The following is a 13,281-nucleotide window of genomic DNA, read 5'->3' as shown; positions in this document are numbered from 1 at the left end:
GAAGAGGTTGAGGCACAGCAAAATTCAGCAACGTGTGCAAAAATTACACAGCTGTAATAAATTTGTGTGGCTTCAGAGTCTATGCATGCAGCCACTGTATAATACCGTGTCTACCAGGATATTCTCCCGCAGCTGCTTCTGTCTTTCCTGCCTCATTGATTGCCCCTTTCGATGAGATCTGACCCATTAACTTACAAGCAGGTTCTATTTTCTATATTCTATTTTAAGACCCTACCCTTGACCCTGTGTCTCTCTCCACCTGCTCCCTATTTTCTCTGTTCTCCTTTTAGCCAAATTTCTGGTAAGAATTTTTTGTTTGTTTGTTGTGTCTTCTTTTCTAATCTTTTTTTGAACCACTCCCACCTGGCCTTTGTCCATGTCATTCCTCCAAAACAACTTTTGTCAAGGTCACCCGTGCCCTCCCAATGTCCAAGCCAGAGGGACACCCTCAGTCTCTTACTCGGGCCCTTGGAGACGCTTTCTGCATTTGCCTTCCCTGACACCACACACTTCTTGGATTTTCTCCCACCCTGGTGGTTACTCCTGTTTCCTGTGTGGATCTTCCTCTGCTGGTCACCCTCTAAGTGGTGGCTTTGCCCGGGAATGTGGTCTGGACCATTTCCCTTTCTGTCTATATTCACCTTCTTGATAATCTCAGCCAGTCTCAAGGCTTTGAATATTATTAATAAATTGACAATTCCCAAACTTTTATCTCTAGCTTTGAAACTTCCTAGACTTCCAACATTCCCTTGGATGCCATAGGCCATCACACAGTTACTATATCTCAAATGCAAATTCTTGTTTTGACTCTTTATCTTTTAGATCCCGTTTTCAGTCATGTGGGATCTTCCTCCTGCATCTCACATTGTACTTATCAGCAGGGTTCTACCTTGAAATTACATCCCCTATCTGACTACCTGTCTCCTCTTTCCAGATTGTACCCTAGTCCAAAGCACCATAATCTATTCCTGGTTTTTAAGTGGACTCCTTGTCAGCCTTCTTTTTTCATCTCTTGCTTTGATATAGCCTGTTCTCCACCCTGCTGCTAGAGTCATTCTTTAAAAATATAAGTCAGTACTACCTGTTCCCAAAAAACCTATTGAAATAAATAAAAGACTTAAAAAAAAAAGTCAGATCTGGCCCCTGCCTACTTCTTCCTACCTCATTTCCTGTATTTGCCCTGTCCCTCCCAGCCCAGGCTTCTTTGCCATTGTTTGAACACAGCAAGGCCACACCTGCCTCAAGGATTAGGTCCTTGCCATTTCCTCCACTGGGAATGCTCTTCCTGTAGATGTTGACTTAAATTAAACAAGAGAATTCATTATTTTGGTAAGGCCTCTGTTCAAACTTTACCTTGTCAGAAAAGCTTTCTTTAATCACCCTTTCTAAAATAGCAGTGCCTGGCGTTTTCTATCTTCTTGCCAGTTTTAATGAGAGTGTAGAGTCACCTGTCTATTGGTGTATCTGTTTGTTTTCTGTGAGTCTCCCTGAGTGGCATATGGGCTCCATGAAGGCAGAGACATTATTGCTTTATCCCTAGTGTCTGCAACAGCACCCGTTAGGGGGTTGATACATATTTGTTGAATTTTTAGAATAGTGACAGACATTAATCCTACAAAGTTAAAGGACATATAAGAATAAAAAAAGATTAAAGGTGATTTTTTTAAAAGTTAAAAAGCCTCTGAATGATAGAGGAAAGGTAGTATGGGTGGAGAAAGTTGTGTAGAAGCAGAAAAGGAGAGTCTCAAAATTCTTGGGTGGCTCCAGTTCTTCTTCTTCCCTTCTTTTCTCCACCATAGGAGGAGAATTCCCTGTTGCAGTAACTGCTGTGCCGAGAGTCAAGGGGAGAGAGCAAAGGGAAGGCCTTCTGTGAACTTTGTGGACACTTACCAGGGGCTTCAGGGGTGCATCCATGGTGAGGATGGGGCCTTGAAGTATTACTAGGAAATTAACATTGGTGAAACAAAATGAAATTGGGAATCATATGTTCCTTAAACCCACTCCACTTGGAGCATTGAAAATGACAACTTGTGGTGAAGTGCCATGGCTCACGCCTATAATACTAGCATTGTGGGAGGCCGAGGGAGGAGGATTGCTTGAGTCCAGGAGTTTGAGACTGTGGTGAACCATGATCATGCCACTGCACTCCAGCCTGGGTGACAGAGCAAGACTCCGTCTCAAAAATAAATAAATAAATAAATAAATAAAAATAAATCAAGAAAACGATGAATTGTGAATGTTAACTCTTACAATGAAGATAATGGTAATTTTTAATGTGTTGCCTTTCTGACCACTCCCATTTCCCAATTCCTTTAGAGTTGGATTGAGAATGTTGATGCAATTATTTCCAGTTTCTTGGATTACTCTTCCTCAGAGAGAACAAGATCCAAGAGTGAATTTACGTGCTCCTCACTTACCATTGTTGTGAGTTCTACTCACTGATGTGGATGAATAGAAAAAGCCGTGCCAAAATAATGAATTGTCTCCTTTAACATTATGAGCTATAAAGGGATGGGAACAGCTTCTTTTAAGTTCTGTTAGTATTTCACAGTGTGCTAACTGATAAACTTTTAATGATCTCCAGAAAACAGCAAGGGGATGTTTACTACCCTTGTAAATATAAATGACTTTAATAACAAATCATATTACTTGAACTTTGACTCCCAGTAAACATAATACCTGATACTTATCTGACATAACTATGGTTTTGAAAGTTTAAACTCTAGGACATACGGTGGGTGTGTAATCCTGCAAAGTTCACATTGTCTGACTTTGGCTATAAAGATGTGTTTCAAAAGGCCAAACAATTATTTTGTAGTGTTTGGATCATTTCCAAGGATTCATTTGTTTCAGCATAAACTCATTGTATGTTTATGCTTCCCTTTGATTTCTTTTTGCCTAGAGGGAGAAGAAGATGAGGATGAAGAGGACGAAGAAGATGAAGATGAAGAAGAGGAAGATGAGGAAGAAGATGAGGAAGATAAAGATGCAGACTCGCTGGATGAGGGCTTGGATGGTGACACTGAGCTGCCAGGTTTTACCCTCCCTGGTATCACATCCCAGGAACCAGGCTTAGAGGAGGGAAACATGGACCTGTTGGAGGGAGCTACCTACCAGGTGCCAGATACCCTCGAGTGGGAACAGCAGAATCAAGGCCTGGGTAAGAGTCATGTGTATTTCCCTTTTCCTCCCTTCTCCCCTCCTTTTATATTTCTCAGATGACAGCCTTCTTTCATTGCCATCTATTGTAAAGAAAAATGGATTTTCTTTGTTTATGGGTGGTTTCTACATTTATGGGTGGTTAAGAATATAAGTATAAACTCACCGAAGAAATAACTGATAATTAAAAATTAAAAATTATCACTTATTTCTTCGATGAGTTTATATTTATGCCCTTAAGTAGCCAGGCTCCAAACAGTCTCCAGCTGCCTATGATGAGCACAGTTGCCTGATGTTTGGAAGAAATTCAGTTTTTCCTTCCCAGTTGGGAGACAGTTGTAGGCTTTAGGAGGACATCCGCACAGGGAGGAGATACGTGTAACCAGGATGCTGGACAAGCAGCACCATGGTACAGAGTCGAAGAACAAATGCATTTTTTGTTCCGCTCTGTCCTTAGGGAATCTGTTACCTAGGGGAAGTTCTTCCCCTGCCTGTGGGTGAGCAGTTGGGCAGTCCCGTGATTTTTCTGTTCAGACTTGTGGCTGCATTACCTTGTCAAACACGATTTCATTTCAGCAGCTAGGGTGGCCAGACCACTCCATGCTCACTCTCTCTTATTCATGGCCCGTGCTTGTGGTGAGAGACTTGGAGGATGCAGGCCGCTCCTCAGCTCAGCATTTCCTTCCACATTGACAGGGAAGCTCCCCAGTCTGTCCCTCTCCTCTTGTCAGGGGAGACGCTATTAAGCTCTCAGTGACTCCTCGAGGCCCTATTCCCTTGACCTGAGGTGAATTAATCTCTTCTCCAAGGAAACTCTTCTCTAAAATGCTCCTAGTCTTTAACAGCTAGGCCCATTGATTCCTTCAGTGTGGCAGATGTTAGGTTTAAGAGTCAGAAAAACTGGTACAAATACTAGTTTTGGGGATATGTCATTGAAAACTTGTAAGTTGGTCTGGGCCTTTGCTCTGGATGTAATTCTGGGAGTTGCACTCTATAGATTGGCATACAGGTTGTAGTTGACATGTAGCTGGGATTTCCTGTGTAATATGCTATAGGAAGGAGAGAAGATGATAAGGGATGGGCTTCCAGTGGACAGACAAGATTTCTTGAATTACTTTCTGGCCAAATTCAGCATGCATTGGGCAATGATTACTTTAAAAACATGTCACATGAAACTGGTAAAAACTTATAAGGGTATAAAAACATTATAATATCAAAATACTATAAAACAAACACAAAATAAGATTATCTCTGGTCTGTGAACAAGTGAATGAATATTTAGTCTGAAATGCTTCTGTTCTACATGAACAGGTTTGAAATGAATGAAATAAGATACAAAATACAAAGATAATTTATACCGAACAGGTTAAAAACAGACAAAAATCTACACGTAAAGTGACTCCTCGGGTTGTGCACAGCTTTATACTATGGAAGTATCATGTACAGTTAAACAGCTTTTCAGTATGGATGGGATGATATTCAGATGCTCTAGTACTTTACTGGAGAGAGGAGCGAGGGAGACAGGGTTGCCTTAGCACAGAATTAGGAACATCATATGGCATCTACCCTGGATTGTGATCAAAGAAATGAAGTCTCACCACTTATGAAGTGGACTTGCCATCTGTGAGTAATTATAAGTAATTAGAGGGTCTTAGAAAACTATAAGGAGGCTCTGAATCAAGGCTAAAATGATCATTTGGGCTGTGGTATTATCATGCTCCTCAATGCAAATTTACCACTGAATAGGAGTCAGGTTTTTAAGGAATCAACTTTACTGAGGTATGTATTATACACAAGAAATCGCACCCACTGAAAGCTTATGATTTGATGAGTTTTGAGAGTTGTATACACCCATGCAACCCCCATCACAATCATGCCACAGAGCATTTCCATCATCCCACCGCCAGTGATTCCTCCTGCCCCTTTGCAGTACATCCCTCTTTCAGTCCTCAACCCCAGATAACCACTGGCCTTTGGTCACTATAGATTAGTTTGTATTTTCTAGAATTTTGTACAAATGACATCATATGGTATATACCATTTTGTGTCTGGCTTAGATCACTTAGCATAAAGATTTTGAGATTCAACTATGTTGTATGTATCAGTAGTTTGTTCTTTGTTATATATAACATACACACATGTACACACATGCACACACTCACATACACATCCACACACATATATATAGCTGACTAGTATTCAATTGTATGGATATACCATGTTTTGCTCATCTAGTCACCTGTTGATGAACACCTGAGTTGTTCCCTGTTTTAGCTAATAGCAGTTAAATTTTAAGGCTTGTCAGGCTTGAGGCTTAGGACAAAAAGCTCTGTTGTCCTCCTGTTCTGACTCCTGATTTCAGTCCCCTTGCACAGCTAAAGTTCTTTTTCTTTTTTTTTTTTTTTTGAGAAAGCGTCTCACTCTGTTGCTCAGGCTGGAGTGTAGTGGGGCGATCTCGACTCACTGCAAATTCTGCCTCCCGGGTTCAAACAATTCTCCTGCCTCAGCCTCCTGAGCAGCTGGGACTACAGGTACCCGCTACCATGCCCAGCTAATTTTTGTATTTTTAGTAGAGACAGGGTTTCACCATATTGGCTAGGCTGGTCTCAAACTCCTGACCTTAGGTGATCTGCCCGCCGTGGCCTCCCAAAGTGCTGGGGTTACAGGCATGACCCACCGTGCCCAGCCACAGCTTAAGTTTCTTAAATTAGTGATACCAGTTTAGTAATTTTTTATTCTTTTAAAAATGACTTCTCCAGATCCTGAGTTTTAAAAATATATCAGACTTTTTCTTATTATTTACTATTTCTCTAGGTGTCTCTTACTTTTTGCTGTTGCTTCTTTTTCTAATAAATTCATTTTGTCAACATGTTTTCAGCATTGTGGGTTTCCTGGGAACCAAAGCAAGGAACAAATATTTCAAACTGTTCTTCTCACTGAGAAGATTGTGTTTGAGGAGTATCTGGGTCTAGAATTTTATTAGCCCACCAACCTTTTCTCGGAAGGACAGGAATATCTCCTAGTAATTCAAAACCAATAACAACTTCTGGATCAATATTAAATGGTTCAGTTTACTAAATACTCTGAGGTCAGGTAAAATAGTAGAAATTCTTTCCTTCTTTGTGATGGATTTTGTGATAATGGCTCCCCGAAGATGTCTATGTCCTAACATCTGGAACCTGTGAATAAATTACCCTACATGGAAAAAGAGACTTTACTGATTTGGTTAAATTAAGGATCTTTAGGCTGGGCACAGTGGCTCACACCTGTAATCCCAGTGCTTTAAGAGGCTGAGGCAGGAGGATTGTTTGAGGCCAGGAGTTTGAGGACAGCCTGGGGAACATAGCAAGACTCCATCTCTACAAAAACTGCAAAAAGTTAGCTGAGGGTGGTATGTGCCTGTAGTCCCAGCTACTCAGGAGGCTGAGGTGGGAGGATCACTTAGGCCAGGTGTATTATTAGTTTGTTGTCATGCTGCTATGAAGAGATACCCAAGACTGGGTAATTTATAAAGGAAAGAGGATTAATTGACTCACAGTTCTGCAGGGCTGGGGAGGCCTCAGGAAATTTACAGTCATGGCAGAAGGGGAAGCAAACATGTCTTTCCTCACCTGGTAGCAGGGAGGAAAATTGCAGTGGGGTAAAAGCCCCCTATAAAATCATCAAATGTTGTGAGAACTCCCTCATTACTATGAGAACAGCATGGGGAAACTGCCCCCATAATCGAAGCACCTCCCACGAAGTCCGTCCCAGCACACATGGGGATTATGGGAACTACAATTCAAGATGAGATTTGGGTTGGGGCACACCCAAACCATATCACCAGGAGTTTAAGGCTGGAATAAGCCATGATTATGCCACTGTATTCCAGCCTGGGTGACAGAGTAAGACCCTGTCTAAAAAAAAAAAAACAAAAACGGAAGGATCTTTAAATTGGAATGGGTAGGTTATCCTGGATTATTGGGTGGGCTCATTATAATTACAAGGTTCTTATGAGAGGGAAGTAGGAGGTTCAGAGTTAGAGAAGAAGATGTGATGATGGGAGCAGAGGTCGGAGTGATGTAGCCATCAGCCAAGGAATGCTGTCAGCCTCTAGAAGCTGGAAAAGGCAAGGAAACTGATTCTCCTCCAAGGCCTCTGGAAGGAATGCAACCCTGCCAATATCTTGGTTTTAGCTCAGTGAGACCCATTTCAGACTTTTGACCTCCAGAACTGCAAGGTAATACATTTGTGTTATCTGAAGTTTGTGGTAATTTGTTATAGCAGCCATAGGGAATGGATTCAGATTTCAATAGGTATTTAAGGAGCAGCAGCGTTTTGCAGCATTTTGAAAGCAGAGCCTCATGGCAGCTATGCTCAGAGCGTAAACATTGTAAAATTACGTATACTTTTTCCTGTAATGAATCAATAAAAATGCAAACACTGAGATCCTTTGAAAAGTAATCCTATTTAATATGATAACACTTTAATTGGCTGTCCGCTTCATTCCTATTTTTAAATGGGGTTGTTTTATTTATAGGTTATCACCTCCATTTTTACAATATGAATGGTATTCCAAAGCAAATGCTAAAACCCATATAAATTTTTAAAAATGAACAGATTGAGGTGGGTAGTGAACTAAAAATAATGCAAACTCTTGGAATAGATTATAGTCTCATTTCCTGTGAAGTGCCAAGATCAGGAACATAGATGACTTTCTAAGGCAAAGCAGTAGATTCAGGCCTCAAATTCTCTGTACTTCTGTTTTCTGCACTGTTACATATGCATTGCCTCTGAAGCTTTGGAGGGAGAGAATTTAGTTTCTTCATCTTGCTGCAGGGAATTGTGACTGTGGAGTGAACTGTGTGTTGCTGGGATAGAGAGCATCAGGAGTGAAAGTTCCATGTTTTGATTGAGGTGTATTGACTGATGGGTCAAACGCTAGTAGCATATAGGAAGCTCTCTATTCACATATGCAGAATTAATTTCTGCTTTCATCTAACAGGTTCATTTTCAGATTTATTAACAAGAACCTGTACAGAGAGCAGACACTGTGACCCACACCACTTCTTACCCTGTTGCTATAATAAATCACACAATTATCATCTTTAAAGTGTAAAAATCAGTATGACCAAAGATGAATCAACATATCCATTTTAATGTTTATTTCCAATGTAATTAATACCTGGTGATTCCTTTCTTTATTCTTCTTTTATTTGTTAGAATGCCTTCAGTTATAGATTATAGAAATCCTAACTTAAATTGGTTTATAGAATGAAGAAATACATTTTTTTCCCCTCAAAACATGAAGTCCAGAAATAAAGCTCCTGGGTCTATTGATGCAGAACCCCAGTTGTCAGCAGTGACACAAGTTTTTTCCATTTTGCTCTACTATTATCCTTGGTGTGTTGACTTGGCCCTCAGGCTGGCTTCCTTTTAGTTGCAATGGCTGGAACAATTTCAAGTTTCACAGAAAAGACATTGTTCAGAGAAGGAAGGCAACTGTCTTTTCACTGTGCTTCTTTCTTTCCTTTTTTTTTTTTTTTTTTTTTGTGAGATGGAGTCTTACTTTGTCGCCCAGGCTGGAGTGCAGTGGCGTGATCTTGGCTCACTACAACCTCCACCTCCTGGGTTCAAGTGATTCTCCCGCCTCAGCCTCCCCAGTAGCTGGGATTACAGGCACGCACCATGCCTGTAATTTTTGTGTTTTTAGTAGAGATGGGGTTTCGCCATGTTGCCCAGGCTGATCTCGAACTCCTGACCTCAAGTGATCTGCCTGCCTCGGTCTCCCAAAGTGCTGGGATTACAGGCGTGAGCTACTGTGCCTGGCCCACTGTGCTTCTTTCTTTTTTTTCTTTTCTTTTTTCTTTTTTTTTTTTTTGAGACAGGGTCTCACTCTGTCTCCCAGGGTGGAGTGCAGTGGTGTGATCTCAGCTCATTGCAACCTCCACCTCTCGGGTTCAAGCGATTCTCCTGCCTCAGCAGCCCGAGTAGCTGGGATTACAGGCACACACCACCACAGCCCAGCTAATTTTTGTATTTTTAGTAGATATGGGGTTTCACCATATTGACTAGGCTGGTCTTGCACTCCTGACCTCAAGTGATCCGTCTGCCTTGGCCTCCTAAACTGCTGAGATTACAGGGGTGAGCCACTGTGCCTGGCCACTGTACTTCTTTCTTAAGAGAGAGGCAGCCTTTCGAGAATCCCCCAGTAGACTATATCATGCCCCTGCTTGGCTGAGATTAGGTCACATGCCCATTTCTGAACAATTGTTGGCAATGGGAATGTGATCACATGATGGGTGGAATGGATGGAGCCAGAGGGCACTTACCACGTGTGTCATGCATGGTTTCTGTGTTGTTCTGTTTTCTTCTCTTGTCGGTGACACACATCTATGTCTCTTCTATCCTCTAAGAATCCCATGATCAATCTTGTTAAATTATTATCTTTATTTGGTTTGAGTTCATGAGTTCTGGATGAGAGCTTGAGCGTGGCATTGTTCCATCTCAAGAAGAGACCATTTTTGTCTACTTTAGAATTTGATTGATGTTCCAGGTGGATAAATCTATTGGTTTGCTAATTGAGAATTATTATAGCTGTCTTTATTTTTTCAAAAGTCTACATCTAACATTGGAATGGACACTTGATTGAGGAAGTGGTATATTTTTCTCTGGAAATCCTTAACAAACATGATGCTCAATTAATGGTCTAGGGATGTTTGTGTAAAACAGAGGAATGGAGGGGAGCACTCGTGTATCTATCTTTTAACCAGATATTCATTGAGCACCTACAAAGTGTGTGCTGTATGTTCTGAAAATAGTGAGAGGCTGACAGATAAAGAGATACATAGTCATGGGGCAGAGTGTGGTCTCATAAATGTGAGGTCAGTGGCTGAGCAATTCTATAGTGAGGGACTGAATCATCACTTATCACCAGGGCTCGCTTTGAGTGGGCAGCCATCTCATTTGAGGTGTGATTTCAGGGATGCACTGTCTGATCCTCTAATTTATATCAGCCTTGCTGTCCTCACACAGCGCCTGCTTTCCAATATTAGAGCCTTCCTTTGCATTGATACGTGTCTTCAGAAGGCCTTAGAAAAATGCAGAACTGCTATCTGGGTAGAACAACTCATTAAGACATTATCATTTATTATGCTCTGAAAGGGATTAATTTATCAGGTTCATTAGCTGCTAATTTGGCAAGATGAAAGGGAGAGGAACATAAGATGCATGTGTTTTGAATTGGTAGGAGGGTATAATGCATTGCAGCCTAAGTGTGGGAAGTAGGCCTTCTGGAAACAGAGCACTTGACTGTGAGGAAGTGAGACCCTTAGCCCTAAAATATGTCAGCACTCTCTTCTCTTCCTCCTTTTTCTTATTATCCATTTAAAACACTTAACATGTAGCTAAGATTGACTACTTAATATAGTGCAACACAGATTGTGGCAGCAAGGAAAAGATGCTTTGCAAAAAATAGTGGGAAGTGTGAGATTTCAAACAGCTCCTCATTGCAACAAATGTCAGTGTATTTTGATGTATAACATGTTAAGCTATGGCCTAAAGGTTTGCTCGAAGCTGCCAAGACTAACATAATTAAGTATGTGTATGGAATGAGTGGAAGGAAAGAAACCTCAGCCCAATGTAACCAGCACAAAGAGAGATGGTAGATTGGCTAAAGCCCCCAGATGACTGCTCTCAATCTTGGCTGCCAGTGGAATCCATTCATTAGAACTCCTAGAGAGCTATAAAAATTATTGATACCTGGATGCTACCCCTATAAAACAACTGTCTTAAACCGAATCTACTGGTTGTGCCCCAGGGGTGAGGCAGCTTCTGTTTATGTAGGGAGATGGAGAAAGAGCATTTTCAGAAGTGTTGCTGTACATTGTGAATGGAATCCCCATGAGCAAAAATGTACATTACTTTTAATGATCTTTCATGTGTTGGATTAATGTGTCTTAAAAAAAGCCCTCAGCTTTTTATAATCATATAGAGATCAAACAAAGTCAATATTCATGATTTAATTTTCCCGGAAAGCTCATGGTCACATTACAGACTCCTAAATCTGGACCATGGAGGTGTATACTCAGACACCTGTATCCAGGATGAGTGGGCATCTCCCAGTAGGAGCTTCTTCAAGTAGGTATCTGCCAGACGCCTGGGAGTCCTTCCATCCCCAAGATGGTACCCAGGGTTTCTGAATTAGAGAGTAATGCCATTCACTCTTTCTCTAGAAAGAATGGAATTATTTTTCCTAGACAAGAGAAGCAAAGACTTGGGTGCAGACCTCTTTTTTTTTTTTTTTCACATTAGCTAAGACACCCTGGTGCTAGAGTTTAAAGCAGAGATAATGATCTCTGCCTTGTGAGGATGAACATGTAAAAGAAACTGAACATAAGAGAAATGAACACATAAGAGGAGGATGCCTTTTAAATCTGATCTTTTTTTATTCATAGATCTTTCCATTTGAGTTGTTGGTTACTTGTGGATTTGTAGTAGTTGGGAATTTCTAGGGAAGAATATCTATATGCTTGTGGTAAAGGATTCAACAAACTCAGGATTTTAGTAGGTTTTAAATGCACGTATTGCCTGAGTTTTCCTCTTATGTATTTATATCCTGCTGTATCGTACCTATTTGTGCTAGAAACTCCAAATCCTCTTTTTAGCATGACATAGGTTATAAATAGGTTAAATACCCAAAAATGAGTAGACTTCCGTCCTGCTGCTCATTCCCAACTGTGCTCGCAGATGTGCACTGCAAACTACAAACACAGAATTCATTAGAACCAAAAGTCAGAAAGAGAACTGGCCAAGCCTAAAGAAAAGCAGGTGCTAGCCTAAAAAGAATTTAATGTACTCTGTGTTTTTCTTTTATTTTTATGTTCACGAGACTTCTGATGAACAGTTCTAGATATTGGTTACAGTCAAATTCTTGTTTTCCTTTAACATGAGACACTTTAAGGTATTTGGAAAGAGGAAAGGATTGATGGCATAGATAATTTTGTGGGTTGTCCAAGTTTTTCTTAAAGACTGACATTTAATGATGTTTTCACAGCTATGTAGGAATTTCACACCAAAAATCTCAGGCAGACAGCACTGAAGCTTCAGGAATTCATTAATTCCAAGAGTCATAGACAGAACCCAGATGAACCCAGATGATGTTCACTTTGCCCAGGTCAGCTGTGGAACACTGCAAATTCCCTTCTCCTCCCTTTCAATTTTCTTTTGAGAAAATGAACGTGAAGCAGCTCTAAGTCTCAAATGCTAATGTAATGAAGGAAACCCATAAAATAGAGTTAGTTGAGTGTCGCTATAGTCCAGTGGCCACCATGAGAATTTAGTATGTCCAGAGCACTCAGCTAACCCCTCAGGTGAAAAGCCTCCCTGAGGATGTTCCTATGTTGAGGAAGAAAAATTAACCTTGGTTGTTAAAATAACAACCTTTGGACCAGCTGCATCTCCCGACTCAGGGTTCACAGAAGCAATACTATAAGTAGTAGGTTACGTAGGATCTCCTAAATGAACTGTCAAGCTGGCCTCAGGAAGCTGAAGATATTTTTGAAATTCAAAAGAATTGATGGTGCAAAGTGAAAATACAACAAACCAAAAGCGAAGAAGAAATTAAATGTTAAAACAAGGAATCAGAGATTTAAATCAGGAAATTAGAGGAGCCAACAGTTCAAGGTTCAGAAGCATTTCTTAAAATATCTTTATCTCTTTTATATACTCTCGGTATATTTAGGGATCTCTGTGTGCTGTCTGGTCTATCTTCCTGCCTGTTTCTTTTTGTTGCTCTGTCTGAGACCTCTATCACCAGAACATGTATCAAACATTCCCTACCGACTTTTTCTACCATTGTTTTTCTTTCTTGGAATAGTTGTTTCCCCTTTCCATGTGTCTACACCTGGATCTGGCCGAAGCCTTTCCTGGGAACCCTAACTCACGCTGAGCCCTTCCTTTTGAAATGCTTCCAGTCATTTGTCAGTATTATTTAATTTCTATTCACTGCACTATCTCATTTTGCTTATTTTTTTGGGGAACCTCAGAACATCTAGCACACAGCATGGAGTACTGTTGATTTTTAAAAGGGATTTTTCTTCCAGCTGATCGCCATTCTAGGCCTGAAATTTTCAAGCACAGTTG

The 13,281-nt window shown here is 40.7% G+C and overlaps 1 protein-coding gene across 5 annotated transcripts in view; it reads left to right on the top strand.

Moving 5' to 3' along the window:
- Window positions 1-13,281, top strand: part of ARMH4 (armadillo like helical domain containing 4) — a 156,048-nt gene that overhangs the window by 52,267 nt on the left and 90,500 nt on the right. For all 5 annotated transcript variants that reach the window (XR_008620897.2, XR_008620896.2, XM_034937629.3 and 2 more), the window contains one exon: window positions 2,903-3,160. Coding sequence is in view for 3 of the 5 variants with exons in the window: in XM_034937629.3 (XP_034793520.2) it covers window positions 2,903-3,160 (258 nt within the window). In the remaining 2 variants the exon portion in view is untranslated. The remainder of the gene's footprint in view (window positions 1-2,902; window positions 3,161-13,281) is intronic.

Source organism: Pan paniscus, chromosome 15 (genome assembly GCF_029289425.2).
Source record: "Pan paniscus chromosome 15, NHGRI_mPanPan1-v2.0_pri, whole genome shotgun sequence".
NCBI classification, from domain to species: Eukaryota; Metazoa; Chordata; class Mammalia; order Primates; family Hominidae; genus Pan; species Pan paniscus.
This window is presented reverse-complemented; position numbering and strand designations above follow the sequence as displayed.